The sequence below is a fragment of the Pollachius pollachius genome, assembly GCF_949987615.1.
Source record: "Pollachius pollachius genome assembly, chromosome: 9".
Lineage (NCBI taxonomy): Eukaryota > Metazoa > Chordata > Actinopteri > Gadiformes > Gadidae > Pollachius > Pollachius pollachius.
In genome coordinates, this window is record NC_136942.1 from 23,789,935 (window position 1) to 23,805,214 (window position 15,280).

At 48.1% G+C, this 15,280-nt stretch overlaps 1 protein-coding gene across 2 annotated transcripts in view; it reads left to right on the top strand.

Annotated features, from left to right (window-relative positions):
- Window positions 1–15,280, top strand: part of insc (INSC spindle orientation adaptor protein) — a gene marked incomplete at its 3' end in the record, with an annotated part of 55,007 nt that overhangs the window by 33,783 nt on the left and 5,944 nt on the right. The window contains exons 3-10 of one of the 2 annotated variants that reach the window (XM_079744054.1): window positions 2,321–2,732; window positions 3,027–3,079; window positions 3,171–3,294; window positions 3,376–3,489; window positions 6,945–7,070; window positions 11,580–11,751; window positions 13,309–13,487; window positions 14,265–14,331. In XM_079744054.1, coding sequence (XP_079600180.1) covers window positions 2,321–2,732; window positions 3,027–3,079; window positions 3,171–3,294; window positions 3,376–3,489; window positions 6,945–7,070; window positions 11,580–11,751; window positions 13,309–13,487; window positions 14,265–14,331 — 1,247 coding nt within the window. The remainder of the gene's footprint in view (window positions 1–2,320; window positions 2,733–3,026; window positions 3,080–3,170; window positions 3,295–3,375; window positions 3,490–6,944; window positions 7,071–11,579; window positions 11,752–13,308; window positions 13,488–14,264; window positions 14,332–15,280) is intronic. The other variant, XM_079744055.1, reaches the window with a different exon arrangement.

The following is a 15,280-nucleotide window of genomic DNA, read 5'->3' on the forward strand; positions in this document are numbered from 1 at the left end:
GCACAGTGAAGAGGACTGCCTCGCTTTGGAAAACAAACATGTTAATACCACACACACATCCTGCCCGCCACCACACACACACGCTCAGCGTCTAACCTCCTGCCGAAAGGTGAGAGCTCGGTGGCGGTGAAAACCAGCCATGTGTTGTTGTTGTGTCGCCATTACAGGGGAATGGTTTGGAATTGGCTACTTTCCAATTCTAATGGCTTGGATTGTTTCTGTTTGAATATATATCAGGGCATTGGTCTGACCATGTTATGATAAACGGGAGGGAGAGAGACAAACATACTTTTTTCTTTATTTGTGAATGGTAACAGTAAAATCAAAATAATGCAGTTGAGATGCTTTCATAGTCTTCTCCCCTCTCCCTCTTGGAAACTTAGTATTTGATTGATGACTTCACGGATGATCACAATTTTTTGTTAGTCAGGAGAGTATCTTCTAATTTCAATTTCTTTTCATCTAATTGTTCTAATTAACTAATAAATGATCACACTTAAAACACACCATTTACTATGACTACACAAAACACACCATTTAAACTCTAACATTTACGCACAATCCCATATAAATGGTACGTGTGTATGTTCTGCAGCTTCCTTAATGAGTGTGTGTATCATGTATCCGGTGAATCTCGTCTGTTTTGTCGACCTTTGGCAACCTCCTCGGTCCACATCAATTGCCGGCTGTGCTGTCTCAAAGCAAACCAGCCCTAAGTGGAGACTCTACAAAGGCCCCCTCGGGTTGGATCAGCTTTGGGAGAAGATGAAAGACCCAGGCTCCTGAAGGAGGCTGCAGTGAGATGGTGTAGCATCGGCTGCCCTGGGTCGAGGGAAGAGGAAGGCGGGGGCTTCCCCCGTCTCCCCTCCACCACTCTCCTTGGACTGTTGAGTGGACCATGAGGTGATTCACCAGGTCCACCCCATGCACATGGACACTTACTGAGGATATTCAGATCGCTTCTTTAGTGTCAGCGTTCAGTGTGTGGGATGAGGCTTGTTAGTTTGTCATCCCTGGCCTGGCCTGTGCTCCTCTCTATGTTTGAGACTCTAGACTCTACTCTCTATACTAGACTCTCTATATTCTCTCTCTATATAGGCAATGTGCTCTACTCTCTGTTCTGTACTTTCTATCTACTGTACCAGTGTTTCCAACCTCTAGTTTATTCTTGAGAGATACTCATTTACAATCATATACAAATGAAACAATGTTTTGACTGTTGTTGACTCTATATACTATGTTATCTTGCTATATCTAGTATATTATCTTACTATATCTAGTTTATTATCTTACTCTATATAGTATATTATCGTGCTCTATATAGTATATTATCTTCCTATGGACTGTAAAGAGTCTCTGCAGACTCTGACTCTCCAGCCCACCGGGGTCAGGAGGAGGAGGGGGGGATGGATGTGTTGGCAGTGAGGGGATGTGACGGACGAAGGCTCTCCAGCTAACGAGCTGAACGGAAGCGGTTATTGGCCCTGATCGACCTCCATGCATCATTGATCTAAGGGCCAGTGATTCACCGATGAACGGCCGCTGGCTCACTGACGCCCAGCCTCACTGGGTGGCATGTTAAGAGAGAGAGTCAGCCTCACTGGGTGTTAAGAGAGAGAGTCAGCCTCACTGGGTGTTAAGAGAGAGAGTCAGCCTCACTGGGTGTTAAGAGAGAGAGTCAGCCTCACTGGGTGTTAAGAGAGAGAGTCAGCCTCACTGGGTGTTAAGAGAGAGAGTCAGCCTCACTGGGTGTTAAGAGAGAGTCAGCCTCACTGGGTGTTAAGAGAGAGTCAGCCTCACTGGGTGTTAAGAGAGAGAGTCAGCCTCACTGGGTGTTAAGAGAGAGAGTCAGCCTCACTGGGTGTTAAGAGAGAGAGTCAGCCTCACTGGGTGTTAAGAGAGAGAGTCAGCCTCACTGGGTGTTAAGAGAGAGAGTCAGCCTCACTGGGTGTTAAGAGAGAGAGAGTCAGCCTCACTGGGTGTTAAGAGAGAGAGTCAGCCTCACTGGGTGTTAAGAGAGAGTCAGCCTCACTGGGTGTTAAGAGAGAGAGTCAGCCTCACTGGGTGTTAAGAGAGAGAGTCAGTGTGAGATCTCTTGTGACTGTGTTTTGGCCATCTTAGTCGCGACCATTTGACATTTTGAACTTATTACTTTGAATTACTTCCACTCAATGTGAGCATGTAATTACATTGGAAGGAGTCTTTATTCAACAGCAGAAATGTTAACACTAACAGCTGTAGAGAGAAAGAAACATGGAGCACAATGATGACTGCTGACAGGCTGTCAGCAGTCATCACTGTGGATACTGACAGACAGAAGACGTGTTTCCCTGCTGTCCGTCTTTTGGCTGGTGAGCAGCAGGGTCAAGGCCCTCCAGGTGGACTCGGTGCAGCGGTGGATGGAGGACCTGCGCCACATGACGGAGGTGGAGTGTATGTGCGTGCTGCAGGCCAAGCACATCGGCGCGGAGGAGGAGGGCGGCCACCAGGGGGAGCTGATCGTGGCCTCGGCGCTGGGGGCGGGCGGCGAGCACGTGGTGACCAGGAACAACCTGCAGTCGCTGCTGCGCCGCGCCCTGGTGGTCAGCACCGAGCTGGGCAAGATGTTCCAGAGGCTGGAGAAGGGCCGCTGGCAGAGGGTGCACAGCACGGCCGTGCGCGCCAACTGCCACGTGCGCTCGCTGGTGCAGGAGTACGGCGCCGCGCGGAGCACGCCCCCGGAGATGCAGAAGGTAGCTTGGGCGGGGGGGGGGGGGAGTTTGACATTTAGATCTGCAAACAAATACAAACAAAAATACGGTTTGGGGATTTTGTAAACCCAATATGCTCAGATCAGGCCAATACTAACCCTAACAAACACTCACATTAGTATCAAGGGTGGTTTCTAAAAGGAAACGTAAATATCCAAAATGGGAGAACATTGATATACCATTTGATTGTAAGGAGGTGTACTGATCTTTCCCTTGCAGATGCAGTGCATTCTGGACAATGTATTCATTTGCTCCTTTTTACCCTTTCTGTTGCAGTATGAAAAAAGTCTACTTGAAAAGTGCATGGAGCTCACCAACATCACAGAGAGGTACAGGCTTGAGGAACACAGCATGGCGTGCTGCTAGAATGAGGTTTTCATGAATAAGACTCTGTACACCTCTGCTCTGCTGGCCGTGCAGGTGCCTGCACACCGACGACGAGTTCTTCCTCAAGTCCATGACAGAAGCTATCCATGAGATTCTCACTAACGTCAGCGATTCGTTCAGCAACATGATTGACATGGCACTGGCCAATGAAATCCAGGTATTGTGTCCCATGCAAGTCACGTTGAATGTCATTTGTGTTTGAGGAGTGCTTATGAATACACATGCCTCGGTGTGCCAGGTGTTGATCAAACAGGTCGAGTCGTCGGACAGCGTGTACACTATCAGCAGCGCCATCAGTAACCTGCTGTCCCTGACTCAGGACGGACCCCAGCTGTGCAGCATCATCGCCAAGGTGACACTACATTCCTACAAGTCCCAGCATGCACTTTGAAACGTAAAGTAATAAGCACATTTGTTGTGCCACCAGTGGTCACAGAACAAACACCAGAATGCATAAAGGAAGATACCTCATCATCTTCCTCCTGGTACTCTGATATCCGGAACCTTTTCTTGTCCCAGCATGCAGCTGGTCGGCTGAACCGAGGGCTTTCAGCTGGACAGGCTCAGATTGTACTGATGAGGCATCAGTGATTTACTGTAATCTAAAATGTTACAATCCCAACGACCTTATTTCCCTGTCGGTCTTTATTGATCATTAGAGCTTTTTAAACCATTATACCTTTTATCTTGTATCTGTACAACTCTCTATCTACAGATAACGCATCACAGCCCAGACAGGAAGTCTCAAACCGCCATTAGCTCTCCGCTCAAATCATGGACGCTCTTGATTAGACTAGTTCTGATGGCTAACACGTGGACAGAAAGACACAAAGAAACAAATGCACCGTGCCCGCTGACACACACACACACACGCACGCACGCACGCACGCACGCACGCACGCACGTACACACACACACACACCAGTCACTCCCTCACACAAACACTCTCACACACACACGGACATTGCTTATCGTACTTAGAAATGAAACACACATTACACTATAATACAATGATGATGATGAATAAGTTAAAACACAATAATAAAAGTAACACACGCACATACAAAAGCCTCCCTTGTCTGAGGATCTGGGCTGTCATTTCCCATTGGGGGTAAAGATCTCTCAGTATTCCGACACTTTATTACAAAGCCCCACCAGCGCCCAGCCACCATTTTGACCAGCCTCACCTTACCGTGGTCATGATCAGCAGCATCCTTCTCAGTCTACTCAGAATAATATGGTGGATCTGTAATGTCCCAATTACACCTTTAAACATAAAGAATGGAAGCAACAAAAATCACTGAAGCCATGAGAAATGGCTGTCATACTAAAATGTTGCATGAAATGCATGACATTAAACTGAAATAAACTGAATGTGTTTAAACAAAGCCGTAAAATCAAATAGGCTGGTAATGAATGGAAAATGATTAGCTAATTTATTTGATCACAATAATTGATAAGCAAAATGAAGGCATGGGCATGAAGAGCTTTTCAGACCCTGTAGCAACAGGAATATACATTTTCAGATATAATTGCACATATACCAATATTTTATTGAATGAATTAATATTTTTTTTAGAATCACATTGGTTCATTGTTCAGGACTTGGTTTTTATGAATATTTAAAAATAAAAATAACGCTGAGATGAATCAGAGGAATTCCTATGAGATGTTTTAACTCTTCTCAGATGTATAAAAATTGTAAATGTTTTAAATAAATTAGCTGAACCTGTATGAACAGAAGACTGTTGCTCCCAGGAAACGCACACGTGCACACACACAAACACTGTTTATTAAGGACCATTTGCACCAGGCTTGGTTATTCTTAGAGGGAAACAAATGATGTTATATTATGGGATAGTAGATGATTTAATACATTCATACTGAAATTAATAAAGCAGAACTGAAGAACACGCACACACACACACACACACACACACACACACACACACACACACACACACACACTTCTACGGATTATCAACACATACACGCACGCACACACACACACACACACACTTCAAGGTGTTATCTTATTTCTCTTTCTTATTAAGCTTTTCCTGAATTCTTCACAAACCGACTGAGGATAAATGTACACGCTCTGCTAAATGTAACCCGTGGCCTAAACTCTCCACACTTTACCTGGTTACCCCACCCAGCAAGCCTCAGATCTGACATTATCCAACAGACCTCATCAACAAACTGACAAACTATCATTTCAGCCGCCTTCTCCTCCACTGCCAACCAAACCAAATTTGCATCATAGAAAAACAAAATTTTTGTTCAACTGGTTGGTGCTGAGGGAAATGGGCACTCTGTCAGCGGTGGTGTATGTGGTGCACAGCGCTGGTTACCTGACGGTGTCGGCTACAGAGGATCTCAGGGGGGGCCATCAGCTCCGAGGGCACGGTGAACAGCCACTCCACTCTCCTGACGACACTGGAGCTTGTTAGGATAATGGCCCTAGTTACAGCCTGCGCCTTCCTCCACATCATTTCGTGGCATCGCACAGTAAATGGGATTCAATACCTGCTGCTGCAAGTGTTTTGTTTGCAGATGGCGTCTGTCTGAGCAATGCGCTGCGGCGGGCAGTTCGTTTGTCTTTTTTTCCACACAATGAAAGAACCGCTGGGACATTATTCATTTCCCTTTATTTTGTTCCTGAGTGTTTTCCACCAATAAAATATTAGTAGAAATGTTCTGGTTGTTTGTCGTATGACGACATGGACTGTGAAGCGAATCCTTCGACAGCTGCCCAATTTGGCCTCCACGTGACGAGCTGCCGGGTCCGTCGGTAATTCCCCTGCTCTGCTTCTACCCAGCATTCCGCTGGACTTGCTGAGACCTCTTTGAATAGCGCAATTTGGCCCACCATGCTGGCGTAATATAATACTGTGTGTGATTTACCTCAATGAGCCCCAGAGTGGACTGGAGAAACACGCTAACACGTTTTTCTTGTGGGCATTTTATTCTGATGCCGCGCTGCGTGTGAAGAACCTCATAACTACTGATGAGATCCACAGTCGGTCGGCTGGGCTCGGTAGGGCTGTGGTCAAAGCAATTTCTGTTCCTATTGGTCGGATGTTTCAACTCGTAATGTTTGGGAATGTAGCCCGTTGTCAGCCAACAGCTTTTTATATTATTATGTTCCAATCAGAGAGTTGATGGGATCCAGGCTGTCAGAAAGCTGCCTAATCCTAGATTAGATTACTTGTCGCTTATCTAAAGAATAACTATATTTTCTTTATTAAAAAGGTAAGAAATTGGAAAGTTGGATTAATACACTTTGCATAACTCATTTGGTACCTATTTCTGCTCTCGTAAAGGCTAAAACCACCGAGTCGGTCCCAGGCGGTCTGAAGGCTATCCGAACGATGTCTGTCTTCCTGCATTTCACTCCTGATTAGAAAAGCATTAACAATGGCTTTCATCCACTGCGATGTGTGCAACCTTTCACGATCCTTCAACGTGTCGGGTATCTTCTCAGAAGGCTGTGGGTGTGGACCCTGTATTGTTGGAAGCAGCTCCTCTTGTAACTTCTGGGCGAATCAAACCAGCTAACTAGCTGTCCACCCACCATGACCAGGACAAAGTCCACATGGGGACACGGGAAACACACTGAACCCGGCTTCCCGAATGACACATGGGATCATCTGCTGTGTGTTTATGAGATCACCGGTGCAGAATTATCTTCAACTCTTGTTACTATGCATTATTTCATGACTGTTCAATCACAGATGCACCGACAGCCTTCTACCTGTAGATCCAGAAGCCGGGGTGATCCTAAAGCTCTGCTCTGTTCCTCAGGAGGGAGCGGTGGTGGCCTTGTTCAAGATCTGTCGCCAGGACTGCTTCAGCGACCTGTACGCCCACGCTCTGAGAACTGTGGCCTCCATCTGCTGTGTGGAGGAGGGCATCAAACAACTGGACAAGGTGGAGCTCCTGCACGAACATGCACACGCATGCACGCACACCCGCAGCAGGCACGCACACATATATATATATATATATATATATATATATATATATATATATATATATATATATATATACACAATGAAGGCAATTGCGTCAGTACAGATGGACATAAATATCCCCAGTGCTGCTCCACGGTCCAGCGGTTGTGTTTTGGTTGGTAAATAGCGTCTGAAACGCTGCCAATTATCCAAGTGGATAACCCCCCCCCCGCTAAAAAGTGGGGCTGGATTTAGCCCGGCGTTCCCAGGAGGGACCGTCAGGAAGGTGTGTGTTGTGAGCCGCTCACCGGCGCTCGCTCATCCTTGAGAACACACCTGGCTCTGCTGCGGAGCGGCTCTGAGCGGAGCGGCTCTACTGTTAGGACTGGTACTGTTGGGACTGGTACTGTTGGGACTGGTACTGTTGGTACTGGTACTGTTGGTACTGGTACTGTTGGTACTGGTACTGTTGGGACTGGTACTGTTGGGACTGGTACTGTTGGGACTGGTACTGTTAGGACTGGTACTGTTAGGACTGGTACTGTTGGGACTGGTACTGTTGGGACTGGTACTGTTGGTACTGGTACTGTTGGGACTGGTACTGGTACTGGTACTGCTACTGGTACTGTTGGTACTGTACTGTTGTGACTGGTACTGGTACTGGTACTGCTACTGGTACTGTTGGGACTGGTGCTGTTGGGACTGGTACTGTTGGGACTGGTACTGGTACTGGTACTGCTACTGGTACTGTTGGGACTGTACTGTTGGGACTGGTACTGTTGGGACTGGTACTGTTGGGACTGGTTCTGTTGGGACTGTACTGTTGGGACTGGTACTGTTGGGACTGGTACTGTTGGGACTGGTACTGTTGTGACTGGTGCTGTTGGGACTGGTACTGTTGGGACTGGTACTGTTGGGACTGGTACTGGTACTGGTACTGCTACTGGTACTGTTGGGACTGTACTGTTGGGACTGGTACTGTTGGGCTGTCATGTTAAGAGCTGAACTATTGGCTCAGGTCCAGATTAGACCACATTTTTGCAATCAATTAAAATACCTGAAATTTTAGAGCTACCTCACAAAGGATTATTATTTTAGAAAGATAAACCTATATTCTGAAGCAATGCTAAGAAAGGCATATAGTCTTTATACATATAATATAGAGTTGGTTTATCTTGCATTTCATTTCATTCTAATATGAATAATATCGGCCTATTGCAAAATGTAATGCAGTCTTGTGGGTAAAAATCAAGCATTGTAAATATCAATATTCATTTGGCTAATTAATGAATAATCAACAATATCGGCCTAATTATTTAAAAACGTCGTCAAGCATGACAAACATTTTCTCCTTCTCTATCTCATGCTTTGTGAAGCTATCATTATTGACTGAGACACGTGGACTCAGGAGGACAGACACATGTTAATGAACAGATGACATAGTCACTTGATGTTCTCATTGTCGATGGTAAAAGTGAGAAGAGAAGGAACTGAATATCCGTCACTATTCCTCTGTGACGCGACGAAAGTTGGAGGAAGACAAATAGATTCACAATGTTGAGAAAGAAGAGATTGAAAGCGAGAAGGTTTGGAGGAGTTTCTGACAGGGCGCTGGAGTGTGTAGGTTGTGCTGAAGGGGGGAGAGTGGATGGTTCCACGTCAGCAGGTCGCTCCTCTGCTGACGGAGACAGGAACAGAGAGACGGTCCTGAAGCTGACGCTGTGGGCCTGAGGAGAGACAGGAACAGAGAGACGGTCCTGAAGCTGACGCTGAGGTGCTGGAGAGAGACAGGAACAGGAAGACGGTCCTGAAGCTGACGCTGAGGTGCTGGAGAGAGACAGGAACAGAGAGACGGTCCTGAAGCTGACGCTGAGGTGCTGGAGAGAGACAGGAACAGGAAGACAGTCCTGAAGCTGACGCTGTGGTGCTGGAGAGACAGGAACAGGAAGACAGTCCTGAAGCTGACGCTGAGGTGCTGGAGAGAGACAGGATCAGAGAGACGGTCCTGAAGCTGACGCTGTGGTGCTGGAGAGACAGGAACAGAGAGACGGTCCTGAAGCTGACGCTGTGGCGCTGGAGAGAGACAGGATCAGAGAGACGGTCCTGAAGCTGACGCTGAGGTGCTGGAGAGAGACAGGAACAGAGAGACAGTCCTGAAGCTGACGCTGAAATGCTGGAGAGAGACAGGAACAGGAAGACGGTCCTGAAGCTGACGCTGAGGTGCTGGAGAGAGACAGGATCAGAGAGACGGTCCTGAGCTGACGCTGTGGTGCTGGAGAGACAGGAACAGAGAGACGGTCCTGAAGCTGACGCTGTGGGCCTGAGGAGAGACAGGAACAGAGAGACGGTCCTGAAGCTGACGCTGTGGCGCTGAGGAGAGGCCAGCCGCCGCTCCACCACGCCTATAAAGTTGTTTAATTGTGTTCTTTTTGTTCAGCCTACTGTGAAGATAAACCATCGTTCAAACGACCGTTGTCCTCTCACCTGTCCTTTGCTAAGCAACGGATCCATTATTTTGTTAATACACCCTTTATAATTGTAGCTGAATCAAAAGGGCTACATTGTAGACCTACTCATTGATGTTAAAAGCACATGGATGTTAACACTGCATAGATGCTAACACTACGTTGTACATTGTAAGAGATACGAGGGTTTTCTGCGTTCAGACCGTGTAGCTCCGCGGCTCCGTTATAGTCTGGTTGGGCAACGCTGCCCTCTAGTGCCGACCACCGTGTCTAGAGTCTCCTGCGCTGTATCACCCACTATCCTGCGGAGATCCAGAACACTCCGGGGCCAGCGCACTCAATGTCTTATATGTGTTATGTGTCTTTGATTCCAGCCAATCAGAGACATTATATAGGTTGGTTTTCCAGCTCTTTCATCTTGCACAGTTCAGCCATGTTACATGTAGGATGTAGGATGTGGTGTGGGGGGGTTTGGCTGGATCCAGCCTAAGACTGAATTAATGTGATTCCATCCTGGGGTGCCGCCAAGGCCCCAATGAGATCGGCTAAAAGCATCTTTAGTGAAGTTGGAGAGGAGGGGGGAGCCATCAAATCAGAGTGCCTTGTGGTCAACCCGCAAGGATTAAGGGTGGCGCTGAAGTCTCACCTCCGCTGACACCTGCAGCCACATAACCCACCTTCTGGTCAGAGAGGGTGGAGCAGGTATGCCCAGACCCACGGCCAGGCCTGTCTCAGGGTCTGTAGGACCAGGCCTGTCTCAGGGTCTGTAGGACCAGGCCTGTCAGGGTCTGTAGGGCCGTCAGGGTCTGTAGGGCCGTCAGGGTCTGTAGGTCCAGGCCTGTCAGGGTCTGTAGGGCCGTCAGGGTCTGTAGGGCCGTCAGGGTCTGTAGGACCAGGCCTGTCAGGGTCTGTAGGACCAGGCCTGTCAGGGTCTGTAGGGCCGTCAGGGTCTGTAGGACCAGGCCTGTCAGGGTCTGTAGGGCCGTCAGGGTCTGTAGGGCCGTCAGGGTCTGTAGGTCCAGGCCTGTCAGGGTCTGTAGGGCCGTCAGGGTCTGTAGGGCCGTCAGGGTCTGTAGGACCAGGCCTGTCAGGATCTGTAGGGCCGTCAGCGTCTGTAGGACCGTCAGGGTCTGTAGGACCAGGCCTGTCAGGGTCTGTAGGGCCGTCAGGGTCTGTAGGTCCAGGCCTGTCAGGGTCTGTAGGGCCGTCAGGGTCTGTAGGGCCGTCAGGGTCTGTAGGACCAGGCCTGTCAGGATCTGTAGGGCCGTCAGCGTCTGTAGGACCGTCAGGGTCTGTAGGACCAGGCCTGTCTCAGTATCTCTGAAGCGCTGTGCTCTACAGTAATCAGGTGGAATACGTACTGCCATGTTGTTGTAGGCCTACACCGTTGTACTGTTAAATAGTTATGGTATCGTTTGTTTTTTGGATACATACACTAGACCTTCTGCTCAAATGGTTCAGGTTTGGGGAACAGGGGGAACTCCAGGATTAAAAGCTCCTCAAAGCGGATCAATTTACTGTTGGAATACAGACCAACGGTAAAACAAAACAGGAAGATGAACACATGTGAACAACAAGGACTGAAACTAATACAGGCAGGAAGACGACTGAGATCCGGGCGGAACCAGGGAAGAGTTGAATAGAAGTAGAACCACAGGTTCCACACATGGAACAGGGCAGGAAGGGGATGCCCTCTAGAGTGAACACTACGTAGAACCCTTATTCAGGGTTAAGTATGTGGGGATTCAGACACTCATCACGCAACATAAATCCATACGAGTAGAGTATTGGTCGTATGAACGAGCCGACACAATTGTCCCACGGTGACAGCTGTGTGCTAAATAACCCATATGTATGTTCTTGATATTAAATTGCACCAAGTGATGCACACATATGCATCCTACATACTCACACACCTTCAGGACCTCACTCACACACACACACACACACACACACCCACGCACGCGTGAACGCACGCACACACACGCACGCAGTAACATTGTGACTGTGTGTGTGTTCAGGTGGATGGCATCTTGTGCCTGGCAGACATCCTGACGGAGGAGAGCAGCGATGAGGCGGCGAGGGCGGAGGCAGCAGCGGTGGTGGCTCAGATCACCTCCCCCCACCACACCTCCACCCAGCACCTGGCCAGTTTCCTGGAGAGCATGCATGACATCGTCACCGCACTCATCAGTACGGAACATCAGCCATCACATGACAGGATGCACCCTGACATTTCACACCTTCACATGACATGACGCAACATCACATGACATGACGCAACGTGACATGACATGATGCACCATCACATGACATATCGCACCGTGACATGACGTGACATGACGCAACGTGACATGACATGATGCACCATCACATGACATATCGCACCGTGACATGACGTGACATGACATGACGCAACGTGACATGACACACCATCACATGACATGATGCACCGTGACATGACGTGACGCATCATGACATGACGCACCATGACATGACATATCGCACCGTGACATGACGCACCGTGACATGACATATCGCACCGTGACATGACATGATGCACCGTGACATGACATATCGCACCCTGACATGACATGACGCACCGTGACATGACATATTGCACATGACGTGACGCACCGTGACATGACATATCGCACCGTAATATGACATGACGCACCGTGAAATGACATATTGCACCGTGACATGACAAACCTTCACATGACATGACGCACCATCACGTGACATGATGTACCATCACATGACATATCGCACCGTGACATGACGTGACATGACATGACGCAACGTGACATGACATGATGCACCATCACATGACATATCGCACCGTGACATGACGTGACATGACATGACGCAACGTGACATGACACACCATCACATGACATGATGCACCGTGACATGACGTGACGCATCATGACATGACGCACCATGACATGACATATCGCACCGTGACATGACGCACCGTGACATGACATATCGCACCGTGACATGACATGATGCACCGTGACATGACATATCGCACCCTGACATGACATGACGCACCGTGACATGACATATTGCACATGACGTGACGCACCGTGACATGACATATCGCACCGTAATATGACATGACGCACCGTGAAATGACATATTGCACCGTGACATGACAAACCTTCACATGACATGACGCACCATCACGTGACATGATGTACCATCACATGACATGACGCACCTTGACATGACATGACGCAACGTGACATGACACACCATCACATGACATGATGCACCGTGACATGACGCACCGTGACATGACATGACGCACCATGACATGACGTATCGCACCGTGACATGACATGACACACCGTGACATGACATATCGCACTCTGACATGACATGACGCACCGTGACATGACATATCGCACCGTGACATGACATGACGCACCGTAACATGACACACCATCACATGACGTGACGCACCGTGACATGACATATCGCACCGTGACATGACATGACGCACACCGTGACATGAGATGACGCACTGTGACATGACACACCATCACATGACATGACGCATAGCGATATAATGTACCAGGACATGACGAAACGTTCCAGGACATGAACTTGGCCATAGATTGACCGCCTTGGAGGGTCTACTCCATCTCCGTAGACATTACCGATATTGAATGCTTCAATAATGAGCACATGGGAAGCTTGGTAGGTGCTACCTGTGTGTAAATAACAAATGTTTGTTCTCAGAGCTGTGTGCCACAGCGTCCTGTGGCGAGGTGTTCCTGCTGGCGTCGGCCGCCCTCGCCAACATCACCTTCTTCGACAGCATGGCCTGTGAGATCCTGCTGCAGCTCAACGCCGTGCAGATCCTGCTGGGGGCCTGCAGCGACCGGCAGCGTGTGGACACGCCCTACTCCAAAGACCAGGTGGGAGGGGACCCTACTGGACCAGGTGGACCCTACTGGACCAGGTGGGAGGGGACCCTACTGGACCAGGTGGGAGGGGACCCTACTGGACCAGGTGGACCCTACTGGACCAGGTGGACCCTACTGGACCAGGTGGGAGGGGACCCTACTGGACCAGGTGGACCCTACTGGACCAGGTGGGAGGGGACCCTACTGGACCAGGTGGGAGGGGACCCTACTGGACCAGGTGGACCCTACTGGACCAGGTGGGAGGGGACCCTACTGGACCAGGTGGGAGGGGGCCCTACTGGACCAGGTGGGAGGGGACCCTACTGGACCAGTTGGGAGGGGACCCTACTGGACCAGGTGGGAGGGGACCCTACTGGACCAGGTGGACCCTACTGGACCAGGTGGGAGGGGACCCTACTGGACCAGGTGGACCCTACTGGACCAGGTGGGAGGGGACCCTACTGGACCAGGTGGACCCTACTGGACCAGGTGGGAGGGGACCCTACTGGACCAGGTGGGAGGGGACCCTACTGGACCAGGTGGACCCTACTGGACCAGGTGGGAGGGGGACGGAGCGGAGATTGGGAGGAGGGAGGGAGGAGGGAGGGAGATTGAGGGAAATGGATAGATAGATGGATGGAAAGGAGATAAAAAAAAGTTGGTTGGGACAATAAGAAGACAAGATAGACAGGCACCATTCAGATCATTACATGTATTTTATTTAATTTGATAGTTAGAATGTCTTATATTATTGATCACACCATTAGTAATTTTTTTATCATCCATAAGGTGGTGACCATCTTGGCAAACCTTTCTGTTTTGGGGCAGACGGCACCTGAAGTTCTTCAAGAGAAAGGTTTGTTTTAATTCATTCAAAGTGGAAAGATCCCAGGGCAATGCCTCGTCCACAAGGAACATCCACCACGTTTATCATACATGCGTTATCTCAGAGGTGGCCATTTGTGCTTCAAGCCCCATGGTGGCAGCATTGAGCTATGTTCATGCTAAGACACTCGAACTACAGTTTAAGTTATATTTTCTTTTTCTTTTCTGTATATTTTCTGTTCATAGATTTTGTACTGAAATATTCAATAACATTTTTAGATTTAGACTTAATAGATATTATTTAACAATTCTCTAAATCTATAGGTGAGATCCTACTATTTGTAATACATTATTTAAATACAAACGGTTCGACTTTATTTTCCGCACAACTCCTTTTATGTTCTCCAACCTTGTTTACAATGAACAGAAATTAATAAAGACATTTTTAATGTACATTTCCAGGTGTGATTCAAGCAAACCATCTACGCTACTACAGATTAAACTAGTACAATTAAGTTGTTATTTGAATATATTTATTTACATGTCAGACTAGTATATGAATATATATATATATTCAGACTAGTCCCTAAGTTACACTTATATGTATATTAGATAGTACATTTTACATATACTTGTTTGTGTAGATACTTGAAGAGGTTACATTTAGCCTCTTGTGACAAGGCTTGGTTTAGGGTTCACCATGGCTGATTTTTCCTTTTTTCTAAGTGCTTTGCTCTTCAAACAGGTATAATTCCTCTATTTAAGTTGAGCTGAATAGTAGACACAGTAAAATATATAATCAGGTCTCTTCCATGTCTGTCAGAACACACAGTAAACCTTCACAGTAGGTCCGTCCACCGCCAGCGGAACATCCTTAATTTAAACCCTCAAAACCCTCCTTTTTAAGACCTTCACCACATCACCTCCATCTCTCCTCCTCCCCCTTTTTTTTATATCTTTTTACTAATGTACGTTCTTAA